We start from the raw sequence: 18,441 nt of genomic DNA, 5'->3' as shown, positions 1-18,441 counted from the left end.
AAAATGCTTCCAGACAAGTTTGGCCAAGTAGTGGAAGCAGGCGGCGTAAATCACAGAGATGAGCCCCAAAAGGACAGGACCATTTAAGTTTTAGGGAGGACCGCGATTCACTCGCTCCAGACCCTTCCTAGAACTGGTTCCTTAGGTTCGCTGGAAAAAAAAAAAAAAAAAATTAAACTTCTGGAAATACAGCGCAAACAACCATATCGCTAAATCAAACTACTGAAGTCTTACAATAAGGCAGAAAATGCCATTTCAAGACTTCTACGGAGATGCGAGTGAGACCCTTACGTTACGAGGTACTAAGAGCCTCCGACCTCGGGGCCAAGGCCACGCCCCCGAAGGAAAAGGCCCGCTCCTGGGTCCCAGAAGGCCGTCGGGCGACCAGTACGCATGCGCGGATTGCGTCACATCCGGCGCCAGGGCGGTCGATTCCGGAAGGGACTGCACAGTTGTGGCAGCGGTTTCTGTGTTGCGAACTAGCGTTTCTTGTCTTTTGGAGCGGCGCGTTGTACGGCAGCATCATGGTCGAGGTAAAGTGACACTTGGGCCCTGAGGGGTCGTTCACATCTGGAATGTGTTTCTTTGGCGGCTGACGCGGGAGAACGAGGGTGTTTGGCGTTTGGGGAGAGGAGAGCCTGCGAAGGGAGGCTCTCTGGCCGAGGCCGGGTAGTCTCGTAAGCTTTTCTGGGCTAGAGAGAGGCCGGATGGGAGCGCTAGCTGGAAGTTACTCCCGGGAGAGACGCCTGAGAGAATTTCTCAGTTCTTATTTACCCTGGAACTCGGCAGTGCTTCTGGATGCGTTGAATTCACCGTCTGCAGAATAGCGCCCATGGTTGTGTGCCCTAAAAGACTGGCAGCCCTCTCTGGTGTTAACTTTGTGCCTTCCTTCAGCTCTTCCCCAGGACAACCTGCCATTGTGAAGTTTTGCATCAGTTCTGTTAGCCAGCCTTGTCCATTGTATCTCAGGAATATTTCTTGATTCTTGTCCATATCCACTGTCTTCCCCTTAATTCAGACGAGCATCATCTTTTGTCTGGACCAGTGCATTAGCTTCCTTCTGGTGTTCTCGCTTCCATTTTAGTTACACTCTCCCCCCTCCGCAGTTTCTTCGGCTTAAAAGCCTTTTTTGACCCGATGTTATTAGAGCAAAGTGTAGACTACTGCAGAGATTTTTTAAAAAATTCTTAATCTGATGACTTTGTCTACCTTTGGAACCTCATTTCAGCATCACAGTCCACCTTCCTACGGAGCATACACAGTTCTCTTGGAGCTCCTGCTTCATTGTTCTGTGTACCTGGCATTTTCTCTCTGCCTGGATTGTTCTTCCCCTCCTGTGCACAAGGCTACCTCTCTTCTTAACTAATACCTCAGAGAGATCTTTCTTAACTATCCTAAATTCTTTCTCTGCCCCAGCCCCTTGCTTGTTTTCTTCCTAGCACTTACTAAAATGTGTTGCCTATTTTTGTTTTCTCTTGAGCACTGGGACCATGGCTGCCTTTTCATCATTCTTTTGCTAGCTTCTAGTCCAGTACCTGCCAGACACGTAGTGGGAGCTCAGTAAATATTTACTGAATAAATGACTAAGCTCAGGCATCCCTTACTGGTATACCGGGAGCTCTGGCCAATGTGGAGTTTCCTCTACTTCTCTGAACTTGACTCCTATAGCTTGCTACAAATAGCTGTGGTGAGTGGTACAGAGCTTTTTACATATTTAAACATGTAAAGTGTATAACTAATTTGACTTTAATTTGGGTTATGATACGTGTAGTTTGTAGCTAGGTATGTGATTCTGTTCTTTCTTTCTAGGAGGTACAGAAACATTCTGTGCACACACTTGTGTTCAGGTCATTGAAGAGAACGCATGACATGTTTGTAGCTGATAATGGAAAACCTGTGCCTTTGGATGAAGAGAGGTAGGTATTGTTCCTTTTCAGTTGCTAGAATATTTAAACTTCTGATGTTGGGGGAAGAGAGCAAGGAGAGGGGAACTTTTAAAGATTAGTGAGTGGTACTAACATAGGATATCTATTCAATAATGAATGGTGTTTGGGCATGATTTAAGCTGATTTAACTTTTTTTTGGCCTTGTCTTTCACAGTAAAAAACCCATTAATTAATTGCATTTATAAATACCCAGTAATTAGGACAGTCCCTTTTAGGTGTTTTATTTTATAATCAATCACTTTGTATGTGCTTTCAGCTTCCCGCTGCTCTCAGAGCCTTGCTGAGCTGAAATTGTACCTGGCCAGTACCTCTACTCCCATCTTTTCTCGTTAGTATGATGAAGATTTTTGAGTGGTGGCATATTTTTGGTTCTACATCTCCAGCTCCAGTCTGGGATTGCATTATGTGCAGTGTTCCTCCTTTGTCCTTTACCCTTTTAAACTATATTTAATTCCTAAGACAAGCATTTATATTTAATTTATAAAGTGAGCTACTCTTAAAATTAATATACTAAGTGCATTTCTTTTAAAAAATATTGGACTAATTAAGTACGTTGATTAGTTCTAATTAATCTTTTTAGATACATCCAGTAAAGATTATGATAGAAGATTTTACTATAGTTTTATATTTATACATTTGAATGAAAGTATTTTGACTTTGAGGTTTTTACAAGGATATACTAGTTTCTATATATTTTTAAGTCAGACCCTTGATAATTTATCATGAAAGGTTTTATATTTATTAGTTAACAAACTAAAATGTTACTTAGACTTAATGGATGCTATGTGGTGGATTGTGAACAAAAGTGTGGAAATGCACTTCAAGCTTTTTAAAATACTGTTTAACTTTAAAAACTTCATAGAACTTTTTTCTACATGATTAGGCAAACCTAGCTGTTTAAGTACTTGTGTTTCTTGGCTGAGTATATTTCCATAGGTTAATATATTTAAAGAACTCAGAGATACATTCTTATGTTCATAATTTTTAAATAGTCACAAACGGAAAATGGCAATCAAGCTGCGTAATGAGTATGGTCCTGTGTTGCATATGCCTACTTCAAAAGAAAATTTTAAAGAGAAAGGTCCTCAGAATGCATCGGATTCATATGGTCATAAACAGTATCCTGCCAATCAAGGTGAGTATGCATTATCAAAAATATCAGGACTTTTATTTTAAAAATGGAAAAATGAAATGTTTTACTGCCTGTCCCAAAAGGACAGATTAGAGCCGTATCCTATTGAACAACTGTATTGGTATTATAATGGAAGTCTTGATTTCCTCATTGGAGTAGTGAGTGAGATTTTACAATTATTACAATTATTATTTTACAATTATTACAATTTTTGTAATAATCATCACTTGGAGATAATCACATGTTTTCTTCCAGTATTTTATTTTAAACCCCTGGAAGTGAAATCAAAGATAGCTACTAAAAGGAATTGATTTTTTTTTTTTTTAAACAAAAAAAAATTTTTTTCTTATAGGAAATAAAAAAGTGGTAGAATAATAATGACAGAGATTCTTAGGATATAGAGAAGGTCGCAGTGGAGACTAAAGGAAAAACTTCTAACCCGTAGGAAGACCATCTGTCTATTTTGGCTATCATTCATAAAGGTGATATTAAGCACTGAAATTGCAGTGAATAAAGATAATCTAAGGTTCCAGAGAAGTCATTTGCTTAGAAGAAAAACCAGAGTTGGTTGTTACTTGATGGGATGATTTCTCTACAAGCCACTAGAATTATACAGCTTTTTTAACATCATATTAGCAAATAGTCAAGGAAATTTCCTATGTACATGTTCCTCAGAAGTCAAAACAAAAATCAGTATATCTTGGTTCTGAACTTTGGGTTTAGTTGGGGAAATTTGAGCATTTTAGTTGTTAATTTAATATGCATTAAAAGAGATGATGCTTGTATATATGATAAATTTGCCACTGATGATGATGATGATTCCTCTTCCTTTTTTAAGGACAAGAAGTCGAATATTTGGTGACAGGTACACATCCATATCCACCAGGACCTGGTAAGTGAGCTGTTACATACTGGAAATATCTTACAGACATTTCCATGAATGAACCAGTAATGTGATTCTAATTGCCTATAAAATATAAGATAAGCTCAGTAGCCAGGCATCCAGGCATAGGTTTTTAGATGATAGTTAACTAATACTCAGTTTCATATATTTCATTCAGCAAACATTCTTAAAAATCTAGGTTTTTTTTCAGGTGCTATGCTAGGAATTCAAAGACAGTAAGACTGCTCCAGGCTAAAAGATGCTTATATGGAGAGTTAAACAGACATGTTATTATCACTAAACTTAAAAGAGTGATAGAAGTGTTAGTGTAGAAGCAGGTGTGATAAAATGTCCACTAGGTATTTGTGTGTGTAGACAGCTGGCACATAAATGGAGTGGCTAGTATAATGGTGTGGAGGACAAAAAGTTTCCAGTTCTAGGTTCTAGTAATTTTAGAAGATGGAATTACCACATTGAAAGTACAGGCAAATTGTTGCTTCTTGTTTAGTAATTTACATTTATTCTTGAAAACATTCTGTTAGTATTTGGGAACTGCTTAATTTTTATATCTTAAGGTAATGTCTCAAGACAATAGAAATTTAACTTTACTATCTTGGATATGTTAATACCAGGTTGCTTGTGGTTAAATCCAATTTGAGTTATCTGATTTTAAATTTATTATAAAAAAAAAGAAAAGATAAAACATCAGAGAAATTTTTGTAATAATCATCACTTGGAGATAATCACGTGTTTTCTTCCAGTATTTTATTTTAAACCCCTGTAAGTGAAATCAAAGATAGCTACTAAAAGGAATTGATTTTTTTTTTTTTAAACAGGAGTTGCTTTGACAGCAGATACTAAGATCCAGAGAATGCCAAGTGAATCAGCCGCACAGTCCTTAGCTGTGGCATTACCATCTTCTCAGACCAGGTATGAAGTATTACGCTTACAATTATACAGATTTTGAAAGCATAATTCTGTGTGTACATTTTTTCTCATTTTAAGATTTCTTTATAATTATGTGTTATATGACATGTTCCTTTATCAATGCTTACAAAATTTGAAGAGTTGGTTCTGCACAACACATGACTGAAGACAATTACTTAGAATATGACATTTCTTTTGCCTCAGGGTTGATGCGAATCGTAATGCACCTGCTGGAGGTGAATACCGACATCCAGGGGCTTCTGACCGTTCACAGCCTGCAGGGATGACTCCAGTAAGTTTTTCTGTGTCAAATCATGCTGCAGATTTCCAACTTTTGGAACTTGTTGCCTTATTTCCTTTTATCCCAAGAGTCTTAGGTTAAATATTAAGTAAATGAAAAAATTCCTTGCTACTCATTAGATAACAGCTGACTGAGCCAATTAATATTTCATAGCCCTAAAATTTAAGTTGCTAGTGATTTTGCATATCGTTTAGAATTTAAAAACTCAAATTCTGTGTCTGTTGCACATTGTATCTAATACTTAACGTTGATATAGTGTATGATACTCTTTGTTGTACACTATTAAAAATATAAGGAAGGCTATTCTGAAATGTGTATTAGTATGTGTTAGATAGGAAAGTCTCTTTTTTTAAAACTCTTAAGTTGGTTTACATAATTTGAGTTGAGTGCTGTTAGTAATGTAATATTCACAGGCTGTGCAGGTAGTATCTTATAAATGAATACTTAGAAATATGGAAGTTTATTTATTTGTAAGTTAAATGGCAGCTAATGTTACTGGTGAAAGTAATTATAAAAAGAATAACTGTGAAAATATCTAGTTTATTTTATCAGCTGTCACTTGAGTAACTGCAGGCTAAATGAATGAATTTGTGGTCTTTCCACCACATTTCTTCTTTTGCCTCCATTCATAGATCTCTGCCCAGGCTTTCTGTCTCCTAAGGAGGAGGTAATATAAGCTTCTTGATGGTAGGAACTTACGGACTTAAGTATTTTTTGGGTGGATGGTTGGATGTTAGTAGTAGATGGTACATCAGCTAGAATACCTTTTAAAATATTAAACTTCTCCAAAGACAAGGGAAACAAAGGCAAAAATGAGCTATTGGGACTTCATTAAGATAAAAAATTTTTTTTTTTTTTAAGATTTTATTTGTTTATTTGACAGACAGAGATCACAAGTAGACAGAGAGGCAGGTAGAGAGAGAGGAGGAAGCAGGCTCCCTGCTGTGCAGAGAGCCCGATATGGGGCTCAGTCCCAGGACCCTGGGATCATGACCTGAGCCGAAGGCAGAGGCTTTAACCCACTGAGCCACCCAGGTGCCCCAGTAAAAAGCTTTGGACAGCAAAGGAAATAGTTGACAAAACCAAAAGACAATCTACAAAATGGGAGAAGATATTTGCAAAAGTTTTATCAGATAAAGGGTTAGGATCCAAGATCTATAAAGAACCTATCAAACTCAACACCCAAAGAACAATCCAGTCAAAAAAATGGTCAGAAGACATCAATGGACATTTCTTCAAAGAAGACATACAAATGGCCAATAGACACATGAAAAAATGCTTAATATTACTCGGCAGCAGGGAAATACAAATCAAAACCACAGTGAGATACCATTTCATGCCAGTCAGAATGGCTAAGATAAACCACTCAGGAAACAACAAATGTTGGAGAGCATGTGGAAAAAGAGGAACCCTGTTGGTGGGAATGTAGGCTGGTGCAGCCACTCGGGAAAACAGTATGGAGGTTTCTCAAAAGGTTGAAAATAGAGCTACCTATGACCCAGCATTTGCAATACCAGGTATTTGCCCTTAAGATACAATGTAGTGACCAAAGGGGCACCTGCACCCCAGTGTTTATAGCAGCAATGTCCATAGTAGCCAAACTCTGGAAGAGCCCAGATGTCCATCAACAGATGAATGGATGAAGAGTGGTATATATACAGTGGAATATTACTCAGCCATCAAAAAACAAAAGAACTCTTGCCATTTACAAGGACGTGGATGGAGCTAGAGAGTATTATATTAAGAGAAATATCTTGGAGAAAGTTACCTAATTTTATTCATGGAATTTAAGAAACAGAAGAACATTGAGGAAGAGAGGGAAAAATAAAACAAGATGAAATCAGAGAGGCAAACATAGGAGACTCTCAACCACAGGAAACAAACTGAGAGTTGTTGGAGGAGAGGGGGAATGGGGTTGAGTGATGGGCATTAAGGGGGACACGTGATGTAATCAGCACTGGGTGTTATATACAATTGATAAATCACTGAACTCTACCTCTGCAGCTAGTAATACACTGTATGTTAATTAATTGAATTTAAATTAAAAAAAAAATACTACCTAAATTTTTTTTTAATAAATAGTTTCTCCTTTTCCTATAAAGTCCATAATGTGAAAATACAACAATGAAAGGCAGTGGCATTAAACCACTTACAATTATTCAAATAATAATAGAAGCTTACACAGAGCATTTAGAGTAGTTAACACTATTTTCATGGTAACTGTTTGAGGTAGGCACTGTTATTTCCATGTTACAAAGCAGGCACAGAGGCTATATAATTTTTACTTAAAACCAGTCAGCTAGTAATTAGCAGAGCAGGGTTTATGAACCCACATACAGTGATACGTGCTCTTAAGTCTAATGTTCTGCCTCTGAGATTTTTTAATTGATTCTTAAAATTAACATGGAAAATATAGTTCTGAATCGAAGTCTCACTTATGCCAACATTTTCTATTTATGCCATATTTTGTCTTTTCCTCTTCAATTAAGAGAAAAAAAACCTCATAAATCCCCTTTCTGAATTTTTCTTCTTTGAATGAATGTGAAATATTAGGTACGATGTCTTTTTAACAATAGTGTAATCTGTTCTGTATCTAGGCCGTTATGGAGGCTGGCAATGCCAAGAACTCTGCACTGATGGCTAAAAAAGCCCCCACAATGCCGAAACCCCAGTGGCACCCACCATGGAAACTCTACAGGGTGAGTGAATATGTATATTACTCCACTGTAGGAATGATTATTGCTTTCCATTTACTAAGAGCTCAGGAATAGAATATGGAAGAAAAGGAGTGAATATGAGAACTGATAAAGTGATCTGAGATGGGATGTGGGAAGGGTTTTAGGCACAATCTTAAAAGACATCTTAGAAGGAGACTTCTTTAAGTAAAAGCCATGTACATATTTCCTGTAAAATAGAGTATAAAAGGTTGACAAAACCATTAAAACATGGAGAACAGATGAAATAAATTTTGTAAGCATTTGAAGTGTTTAATGTGAAGGCCAGGAGGAAGAACAACATATGATGATATTTCTTTGATTATTCTATTGATTATCTTTTCAGTTGTAGTAAATTTAAATGATTCAAGGGTCACCTGGGTGGCTCAGTTGTTAAGCTCTGCCTTTGGCGCAGGTCAGGGTCCCGTGTTCCTGGGATTGAGCCCCTCATTGGTTTCCCTACTCAACTGGGAACCTGCTTTTTCCTCTCCCTCTGCCTGCTGCTCCCCCTGCTTGGGCTCTCTCTCTCTGGCAAATAACTAAAATCTTTAAAAAAATAATAATAATTCAAAATGTACTAGATCTGAAATGAAACATATATAGTAGGAAAACCATAGCTACACAAAATATATATGCTGAATTTTAGTTCTCTAGTTATATACTAAATGGACTTTCTTTTGGTGTACATACCAAGTAAATTTTAAGAGACGTATAAATTTGGGTAATCACTGCCACAGTCAGTGTATAGAAGTTCCAACACAAAAAAAACAGTCCTGTGCTATTATTTTTTTTTAAATATTTTATTTATTTATTTGACAGACAGAGATCATAGATAGGCAGAGAGACAGGCTTAGAGAGAAGGGGGAAGCAGGCTCCCTGCTGAGCAGAGAGCCCGACGTGGGGCTTGATCCCAGGACCCTGAGATCATGACCTGAGTGAAGGCAGAGGCTTAACCCACTGAGCCACCCAGGGACCCCACCCTGTGCTATTATTTTATAGTCATACCATTCCGTACCCCTGGCAGCTGTTCATCTGTTATCCATACTATAGTGGTGTTTTTTCAATTTTGTTATATAATGGAATTACACAGTATGTACCTTTTGAGACTTCCTTCCTTCTTTCTTTCAGCTTAATGCCTTTGAGAGTCCTCCAAATTGTGGCATGTATTAATATATTCCTCTTTATTGCTGAGTGGTATTCCATTGTATAGCTATGTCATAGTTTGTATCTGTTTACTGATTGAAGGTAATTTAGTATTTATAATTCTAAAATCTATTTGTTAAATAATTGTATAATGTATTTGAAGATACAAGGAGGGGCTGTTCAAACTTGACTTGTGTGTCATGAGTTGATTTGAATAAACTTTAACTTAACCTCTAATGAGTCTGCCCATTCTACGTTTTGTTTTATACAGGTAATTAGTGGGCATCTTGGCTGGGTTCGCTGTATTGCTGTAGAACCTGGAAATCAGTGGTTCGTAACTGGATCTGCTGACAGAACTATAAAGGTAATAGGAGGAAGAAAAAGAACTTATGACTTTGTATTTGCTACATAAATTTAGTCTTTTATTATTACTGGAATTGCTTTTGGAGTTCCTCTGATTTCTTAGACCTTAGTATGGAATAAAATTTATTATCTTTATCAGTTCAGTGTTTCAAGTATGTTTGGAAAGTGGTATTTAAATAACAGGTTTTTTTCCAAACAGTACATACTCTCTATCTACCACTAATACTTTGATATTTAACATTTTTTCAACTCTGGTTATAGAATTCAAGCATGCTTATACATAAAAAGTGTAGAAAATACAGAAAAGTATTAAAGAACACAGACCTATACATAATCCAACACTGTCAGATAATCTGAACAAATTTCTTTTTAAGTATTTATTTCTGTGTCTATGTGTCATTACATTTCCTTCTGAGCTTTTTTTTATGTGTATAAATATGTTTCTTTAAAAAATCATGATGGGGGGCGCTGGGGTGGCTCAGTGTGTTAAAGCCTCTGCCTTATGATCTCGGGGTCCTGGGATCGAGCCCCGCATCGGGCTCTCCGCTCAGCAGGGAGCCTGCTTCCTCCTCTCTCTCTCTCTGCCTGCCTCTCTGCCTGCTTGTGATCTCTGTCTGTCAAATGAATAAATATAATCTTTAAAAAAAAAAAAAAAAATCATGATGGGGGCATCTGGGTTGCTCAGTCAGTTAAGCGACTGACTCTTGGTTTCAGGGTTGGTCCTGATCTCAGGGTTGTGAGATCGGGCCCTGCATCAGGCTCTGCACTCAACATGGAATCTGCTTGAGGCACTCTCTGTTCCCTTTGCTCCACCCACCCTTCCCCTATATGCACATGCTGTCTCTCAAATATTAAAAAATATACATAAATTTAAAAAATGACAATCAATATGTAATTTTGTACTCTGCTTTTTTTCTACTTAATATATCAGATGCATATTTTTGTATAAAAATGAACATTTTTTAAATGGTTTCGTGATGTATCATTTAAATAATCTATACTCTTCCTATTTTTAGACATCAGAGTTTTTAGTGTCTTGATTTTCACTATCACAAGTACTGCTGTAATTTTTGTGCGTAAAGTTATTTGCTGTATTTTAAGTTATTTTGTTATGATAGATTCCCAGAAATGGAATTAATGGGTCAAACATTTTTGAAGTTGATACCCAAAGTACAAATTACTTTCCAAAATGGGTGATTTGTTACTTGCAGTGTATGAGAGGATCCTTTTCAACACACTGTGTGTCTTTAAAAATATCTACTAACATGTTAAGCAGAAGTGGTTATCTAATCTTTTAAAAACTGTCCATAAAAAATTCTAGTGGGGTTGAAACTTTTGATACCCAATAAAGCTGTTCAGCATGTATATATTTTTTTATTGAAGTGTAATTGATGTACAATATTATGTTAGTTTTGGGTGTTCAACATAATGATACTGTATTTGTGTATATTGTGAAATCACCACAACAAATCTAGTTAACATCTGTCACCATACATAGTTACAGAACTTTTTTTCCTTATAGTGAGAACTTTTAACATCTACTCTCTTAGCAACTTTTAAATATGCAGTGCAGTATTATTAACTATAATTGCCAGGCTGAACATTATATCCCCATGACTTACCTATTTTATAACTGGAAGTTTGTACATTTGACTCTTGACCCATTTCACCCACTCCCCACCCTCATCACTGGCAACCACTAATCTGTTCTCTGTATCTGTGAGCTTGGTTTTTGTTTGTTTGTTTGTTTTTAGAGTTCACATATCAGTGAAATCACATAATATTTGTCTTTCTTGGTCTGACTTACTTCACATAGCATAACACACTTGAGGTTCATCCATATTGTAAATGGCAAGATTTCATTCTTTTTCATGCCTGAATGACCGTCCATTGTGTGCTTGTGTGTGTGTGAGCACGTGCACGTGTGCGCACACACACATTTTAAAAATCCATCCATTGATGGACATTTAGGTTGTTTCTATAGGGTTTTGTTGTCTTTTTTTTCTAAGTCGTTGCCATCCTTGCTTGTTAATATGGTATTCATACTTTCATCATCTGTGATACCCTTTTATATGTTAAGATTTTGTCACTTACTGCAAATAATTTCCCAGCTTGAAAGTGTTTTTTAATTCTGTTTTCCCCTGCTTAAGGAAAGAGGAGATTAGTGGGAGATTATTTTGAATATTTTTGAAGTTTTGTATGTTTATACTTTTAGGTTCTGAAGATTTAATTTAAATCTTAAGAATCATAAAAATTTGCTTTGAAATAATTAAGAAAAATTAAATATTCTTTCATTGCAGATTTGGGACTTGGCTAGTGGCAAATTAAAACTGTCATTAACTGGGCATATTAGCACAGTGCGTGGTGTGATAGTAAGCACACGGAGCCCTTACCTCTTCTCCTGTGGAGAAGACAAACAAGTCAAATGCTGGGATCTCGAATATAATAAGGTAGGTTTGGAGTTAAGGATTTAAAACATTAAGAACCACTGGTTTTCTTTATAGATATTTTAATTCTCTTGCTTTATTTTTAGGTTATAAGGCACTATCATGGACATCTGAGTGCAGTGTATGGTTTGGATTTGCACCCAACAATTGATGTGCTGGTGACCTGTAGTCGGGATTCCACTGCACGGGTAAATGAAATAGAGCTTTGTGTTTCTTTGTAAACATATTGCATCTTACAATATGCATATTTGGTCAGGGAGTCGTATATTATTTGTTGGAGTATTAAAGATAGTTGTCTCCACCAGCAATAGCCCAGTCCCTCAGTTTCTTGGCATGTATGTTTTTCTACCTTCATTTTCAGTGCTGTGGCTTCATCATGTTTATTATTGGGAGTGCCCTGCCTCTGAAGTGGGACACTCACACATTCTATTCCATCACTGCAACAGTTTCCATTAGCTCTTTCCTTCAGTAGTCCCATTATGCCCATTTGTAACACTTTCAGTACCCTGATCTTTTAGTTGTTTTTTGTTTTTTTGTTTTTTCCTGTCAGCTGCCTCCAGTCTACATTTCCCATCCAGCTTACATATCATTATCTTTTCTTTGAAATGATTTTTCATTCCATTCAGGCATGGTTGTTTGGAAAATTCCCAGGCTTGAATTGGTCCAGTTATCTGCCTAAGATATGAATACCTGTTCACTCTGATGGTATGTCTCTTGTGTTTTTACAGATTTGGGATGTAAGAACTAAAGCCAGTGTACATACATTATCTGGACATACCAATGCAGTTGCTACAGTGAGGTGTCAAGCTGCAGAACCACAGATTATTACTGGTATGATTGATGCTAAGTTTACAGTTTTATCAGAATGCATTATGATTATACATTACACTTTTCATATTCACTGATTCTTGCTTTGTTACAGAGGTACATTGTATTTGATTGTTTTTTATCTCATATTCTTTACATTTCAAAGGATATATTTACCTATCATAGACTATGTCATACACAGTGTCATGTAATGTCTGACTAGAAAATGGTGCTGTGAGATACATTCAGACATTGTTTCATAGTATCAGAATTACTAGTCTAGGAAACTGAAACTAAAAGACAAAATACCCAGAGACCAATAACCTTTAGAGCTGGTTTGAGTCTTGTTTTGCCAATGGTAAGGTTAGTAATAAGACCTTTACTCTAAGAGTAGAAAATAATTTCTTCACTTGATGTATTTTGTTAATTAAAAATCATTTGTTTTAGGGATACCTGGGTGGCTCAGTTGGTTAAGCAGCTGCCTTCGGCTCGGTCATGATCCCAGTGTCCTGGGATGGAGTCCCTCATCGGGCTCCTTGCTCGGCAGGGAGCCCACTTCTCCCTCTGCCTCTGCCTGCCATTCTGTCTTCCTGTGCTCGCTCGCTCTCCCTCTCTCTCTCTGATAAATAAATATAATCTTTAAAATAAAAAAATCATTTGTTTTTTTTCCTTCCCCTATCATTAGGGGAACTACTGGTGTTTGTTCTAGCTGTTCAGTTGATAGTGTTTTAAGCACTTACTGCATTTTTTTTAAGCATTAAATTTAAAACCAACCTATAAGTTTGGAACTGTAAAGTAATGAGTGAGGAGTTGGTATGACTTTCATGTAGTATGTATGTGTCTTTGGAAAACTGATTCATATGTTATGTTTAATTTTTGCATAATTTTTCTTGGTCTATATTTTATGGATGTGTGTTTTCATTATAGGAAGCCATGATACAACAATACGATTATGGGATTTGGTGGCTGGAAAAACAAGAGTCACATTAACAAATCACAAAAAATCAGTCAGGGCTGTGGTTTTACACCCAAGACAGTAAGTACATTTTCTTAATTAGCTTGTCTTTTTTCTTCCATTTTTAGAATAAGTATAGAAATACCAACATCAGTGCTACTTTGGTAGCTGTTTAGCCATTGTCATTTCCAGGCCTGTGCCACTTACGAACATGGATTTCTTTCATTTTTCTTGTGTAGTATTTTGCTTCATGACCTATATATAATGAGGAAAATTTTCCACAAGGTGAAAAATGAGAGTGTCAGATGAGGCCATATAAATAAATCATGGCTAAAACTGCATGTCAGAGTAGAGACTAAATAGAAAATGGATTTAGTGTTTGACAGAAATGTTATTGGATACTGAGATATACATAGAATAGCTTAATTCTTAAGGAGGAAGTTAGTATACATAGAAAAAAAGTAGAAACCCTGAACAATATAATCAGGGTGTCCATAGGTACAGCATAAGATCTCAGTCTGTTCCTTGTATATCACCCTGACACTTTTCTGGCCACATTGATTTTTTTTTCTGTCCTCTCCCTCTTATCCATTATTCCCTTCCTCCCTTTCTATCTTCCTCGCTCCCTTTCTTCTTCTGGTTCACTTCCTTTTTCTCTCTCTTCCTCTTGCTATCTGTTTCTTCCATTCATTTCCTTTCTTCATAGAGCCCCCTCTTGCTCTGTCCAGAATAGTTTCATAACCCCTTGCCCTTAATGTGAATCTAGAGGTTTGTACATTCGTTGCTTTAGCTCAGTGGAGAGCATTGGAGAAAGGAGAAAGATTAATCTAGAACTTAAAATACATTAAAAATAATTTGAAGATCTGATTTAACTTGGAACAAATGTCTTCGTATTTTACCTCTTGGTATGACAATAATATTTTGATACAACTATATAGATCCATAACTACACATGTAGAATATAACCATAAAAAGCTTTCTGAATTCACCATTTTACTTAACTCGGTTTACTTAGTTGTGAATTCTTTTTCATCTTATTTCAGTTATACATTTGCATCTGGCTCTCCCGATAATATAAAACAGTGGAAATTCCCTGATGGAAGTTTTATTCAAAATCTTTCCGGTCATAATGCTATTATTAACACATTGACAGTGAATTCTGATGGAGTGCTTGTTTCTGGAGGTAAAGTAAGATTTTAATAATAAATGTGTTTTAGTCTGTCATTTTTTCTTTTAGTAAATGAGTAAACATTTATAAAATTTCTAAGCCATCCCACCTAAGTATTATAGCATAACTTGCCTGATTAAATGTGTATTTGGATGTTCCTATGTGTGTTCATGCTTATTTGTCATACATGCATCATATTTCATAGTTTAGTCGTCTTTGAGTTCCCACGTGATAAATCTAATCTATTCACGCTGAGAATTACCTAAATTTTGGTTACGTATTCCAGAACTAGATAGCATTTTCTGGTGCTTTTTGAGCTCTATAATAAATTCTGGGTTAGTCACAAATGAACATAGACAAACCAATATCAAGAGAAGCTGGATTTCCTGTGTCTTATAACTCTATTTAGTCTTTATGGTCATGGTGCCTGACTCATGGATGGTGCTTAAATGCTTGCCAAGCTGAATTGTTCAAAGGATACCACGTTTAATTAGATTTTTTCCTTTAAGCTGACAATGGCACAATGCATCTTTGGGACTGGAGAACTGGCTACAATTTCCAGAGAGTTCATGCAGCTGTGCAGCCTGGATCTTTGGACAGTGAATCAGGAATATTTGCTTGTGCTTTTGATCAGTCTGAAAGTCGGTTACTAACAGCTGAAGCTGATAAAACCATTAAAGTGTATAAAGAAGATGATACAGCGGTAAGTTTACTATTACATTTTGATGTAAAGTAAGTCAACCATACCAATTTTGCAAGTACTTTCTCATTTTAAAGTTATTGAAATTATCAGAAAGGAAAATGATCTTCATAGTATTAAGGTATTTGTCATCTTGAATAATGTCTGCTCATAGATTTCTGTATTGGTTTTGTTGATGCCAGTGAATCCATAGATTGTTTTAGTTTATCTTTACTACAATTACTAGGGAAAATCTTACATCAAGAATAACCACAAACAAATAAATTGCTCTGCAAATTAACTTTAAAATCATAAGCATTGGTATTACTAAAATACCTAAATACTAATTTTATTAGACTTGAAAAATCATGAACTGAATTTGTAGTGAACTCATTCATTCTTTATTAGGTTCAGATGATGCAAAAGTCTGTCAGCTATTCCTAAAATTGTTAAAGAACTACTAAATATGTAATGCCAATCAATATAATATGTAAACCAATACAATAATATAAGAATAGATGCCTTATTTTTGTTAGGAAGAGAGTTCTTAATATATAGCAAATTAATAATACTTTGTTTTAACTTCTTTAATTTTCTGTTTCCAGACAGAAGAAACTCATCCAGTCAGCTGGAAGCCAGAAATTATCAAGAGAAAGAGATTTTAATATGGCATTATCTTCATGGTGGCTCCTTTTTTTTTTTTCCCTTAAAAAAAAAAAAAAATAGCTTGGTGTTGATGAGAATATCCAGTCATTTTGTGTTCTGGTTAGGAATATAAAGCAGAAACTCACATGCTTAAATGATTCCTGTTTCATATTTTATAATAAACTGCCCCCCATGTTGTTATTTCCAAAATAAATAGAGATCCTAGGAAGTAAGATGCAGATATCAAGCCTATGTAGTTTTGTTGAACATGACTGTTCTAAAAGTAGAATTGTCAGTTTTATTAAAAGACTTTTTTAAAAAAAACTTAAACTGCTTACCATAATAAGGACTTGTTTCAAGGGGAGCAGTTGCATTTTGGCGGGGGGGCCTTTATTTTTGTTTTTGCTTTAGTCCTTTAAGAATTAGTATCCGACTAATAATTGGGGACTAAAGGATTAGAAGTCTTACTTATGTATGTTTATTCCACAAACAGTTTTTTGAGCGCATGTTCTACAAAGTTCTGCACTGGATGCTGTTCAGGAGATAGCCAAGTAAGATATATGTCCTCCATCACCCTAGTTAGCTTATTACAGAAGTGCTATAATAGAGATAGAGGCAAAAAGCTGGAGTAGTGCAGGAAAAGACCATCACTTTTTCCCAGAGAGCATTGTGGAAGACTTCGTAGAGTCCAGGTATTTGAGCTGTCTTGAGAGGGCAGAGAGGGAAACTAGTATCCTAGGATGAGGCATACAGTGAATGAAACCACACCTGTGAAATGGGATGTGTTCTAGAAGCAAAGAATTGTTTGCTGCTGTTGAGTAATGAGTACAGCTGGTTGGTGGTAGAGAAAGCACGTTTGGAGTTTGGATTTTATTCTACAAGCAATAGGATACCAATATAGGTATCAAAACCTGAACGGATTAATGAGATACCAGTGGAGGTATTGGAAGCTGTGGCAAGCAAGGGCTGCAGTCTTTTTGAAGACTTTCTGGAAAAGTGTTATTTAAGTTGCTAATACCTATTCCTTATGGTAAATAGGAGTTTTCAAAACCCTGCCCTTAGGATCCTAATTCCCCATCAGTCAAGAAACTGTGTCCACCTTCACTTTCTGTAGTTAGAAAACACAGTTACAAGAACAACTGATACAGATTTTTATTCAGATTTTAAAATGCACCATAATTTTGAACAAGCATTTCTAAATTCTACATACCCCATCTTGCATGCTGTAGGTGGGAGTATTATTTTATAATCTGTAGGAGGGTTGTTTTTCAGAGTATATTGAAAATGCTCAAAGCGTTTGGCTAATTCTTCATTAAAGATATTAGGAAACTGCCCAATATGAATAATCTGACAAGTGTACACAAGCAAGTTTACTGCACCTTTATTCTTTAATTATTAAAACTAGCTCAGATGTCCTATCAGTAAGGGATAGTTTAATAGATTATGGTACATTCATGCAATTTATTTCTATCCATTAAAAGTGATGAATGTCTCTGGACTTATAATAAGGTGTCCAAACTTTACTCTTAGGTAAAAGTTGTGGAAACATTTTTTTGTAGATTAACTTGTTAATGCTTTAAAAAATAATGGGATAGTAATACCACATTGTTAACAGTGGCTTTGTGAGGGAGTAAAATTGTGGGAGAACTTTCATGATTGGCTTTATATATTTCTATAATGTTTTAATTTTCTATAAGCATGTATTTTGTAAGCTTAAATAAAGAAATCCACTACACTTGCATCCCTGAAAAATTCTCATATGCCTTCTAACAGGAGAAAAATAGAGCTGAATAGGGTCCCATCCCTAAAGGCCAAAAAGAAATTTACCGCTAGTACAAGGAGGTGAAAAAGATAGCTTTTACTATCCTGCCTAGCAAAGCTTCAACTGTTGTTTATTATGCACTAGTATCAGATTTTGAATAGCATTTAAGAAATCCATTTCCCTGCTTCATACTATCTTGAATTACGGTGTTCTCAGATTCTCTTGCAAAAATTGCATCTACCATCTGTTCATGAACCCTGTGGAATTTTAGGCAGAATTTCATGCTTGTGCTCCCCCCCACACTTGATAGAACCCCAACTCAGGATAAGCCCAAGTCTCTTACTGTGCCTCTCTTATGTATACCTAAGCTGTAGAATGTTACCAGAGGAAACCAGCTGTGCTAACTGGACTCATTGTATATGACCACATACCTCAAGTGGGCCATTAACAGTGACCACACAGGCATTTGTATAATTCGTGTCTTCTGCCTCCTGTTGCAAAGGATGAACTCTACCCACCTAAAAACAAATTCCAAATGTATATCACTAGACTTAGCATTCTATTCTAAG

General features: G+C 36.1%; 1 protein-coding gene across 2 annotated transcripts; it reads left to right on the top strand.

The window, feature by feature from the left end:
* Positions 1–412: 412 nt before the first annotated feature.
* Positions 413–17,851, top strand: PLRG1 (pleiotropic regulator 1). 2 transcript variants are annotated; one of them, XM_004772004.3, is made up of 15 exons: positions 413–533; positions 1,810–1,916; positions 2,939–3,081; positions 3,917–3,970; positions 4,798–4,891; positions 5,093–5,180; positions 7,787–7,888; positions 9,318–9,410; positions 11,710–11,859; positions 11,943–12,044; positions 12,585–12,687; positions 13,591–13,699; positions 14,662–14,801; positions 15,296–15,489; positions 16,071–17,851. In XM_004772004.3, exons 1-15 carry the CDS (start codon positions 525–527, stop codon positions 16,128–16,130), a joined length of 1,548 nt encoding a protein of 515 aa, XP_004772061.1. In that variant the 5' UTR covers positions 413–524; the 3' UTR covers positions 16,131–17,851. The 2 variants fall into 2 exon arrangements, with proteins under 2 accessions (XP_004772061.1, XP_012901079.1); XM_013045625.2 differs by lacking the exon at positions 413–533 and adding an exon at positions 2,203–2,274.
* Positions 17,852–18,441: the final 590 nt, after the last annotated feature.

This window comes from Mustela putorius, unplaced genomic scaffold (genome assembly GCF_011764305.1).
Source record: "Mustela putorius furo isolate JIRA1106 unplaced genomic scaffold, ASM1176430v1.1 tig00000056_pilon_pilon_pilon, whole genome shotgun sequence".
Lineage (NCBI taxonomy): Eukaryota > Metazoa > Chordata > Mammalia > Carnivora > Mustelidae > Mustela > Mustela putorius.
The sequence above is the reverse complement of the archived record's forward strand: the minus strand, read 5'-3'. Positions and strand labels throughout refer to the sequence as shown.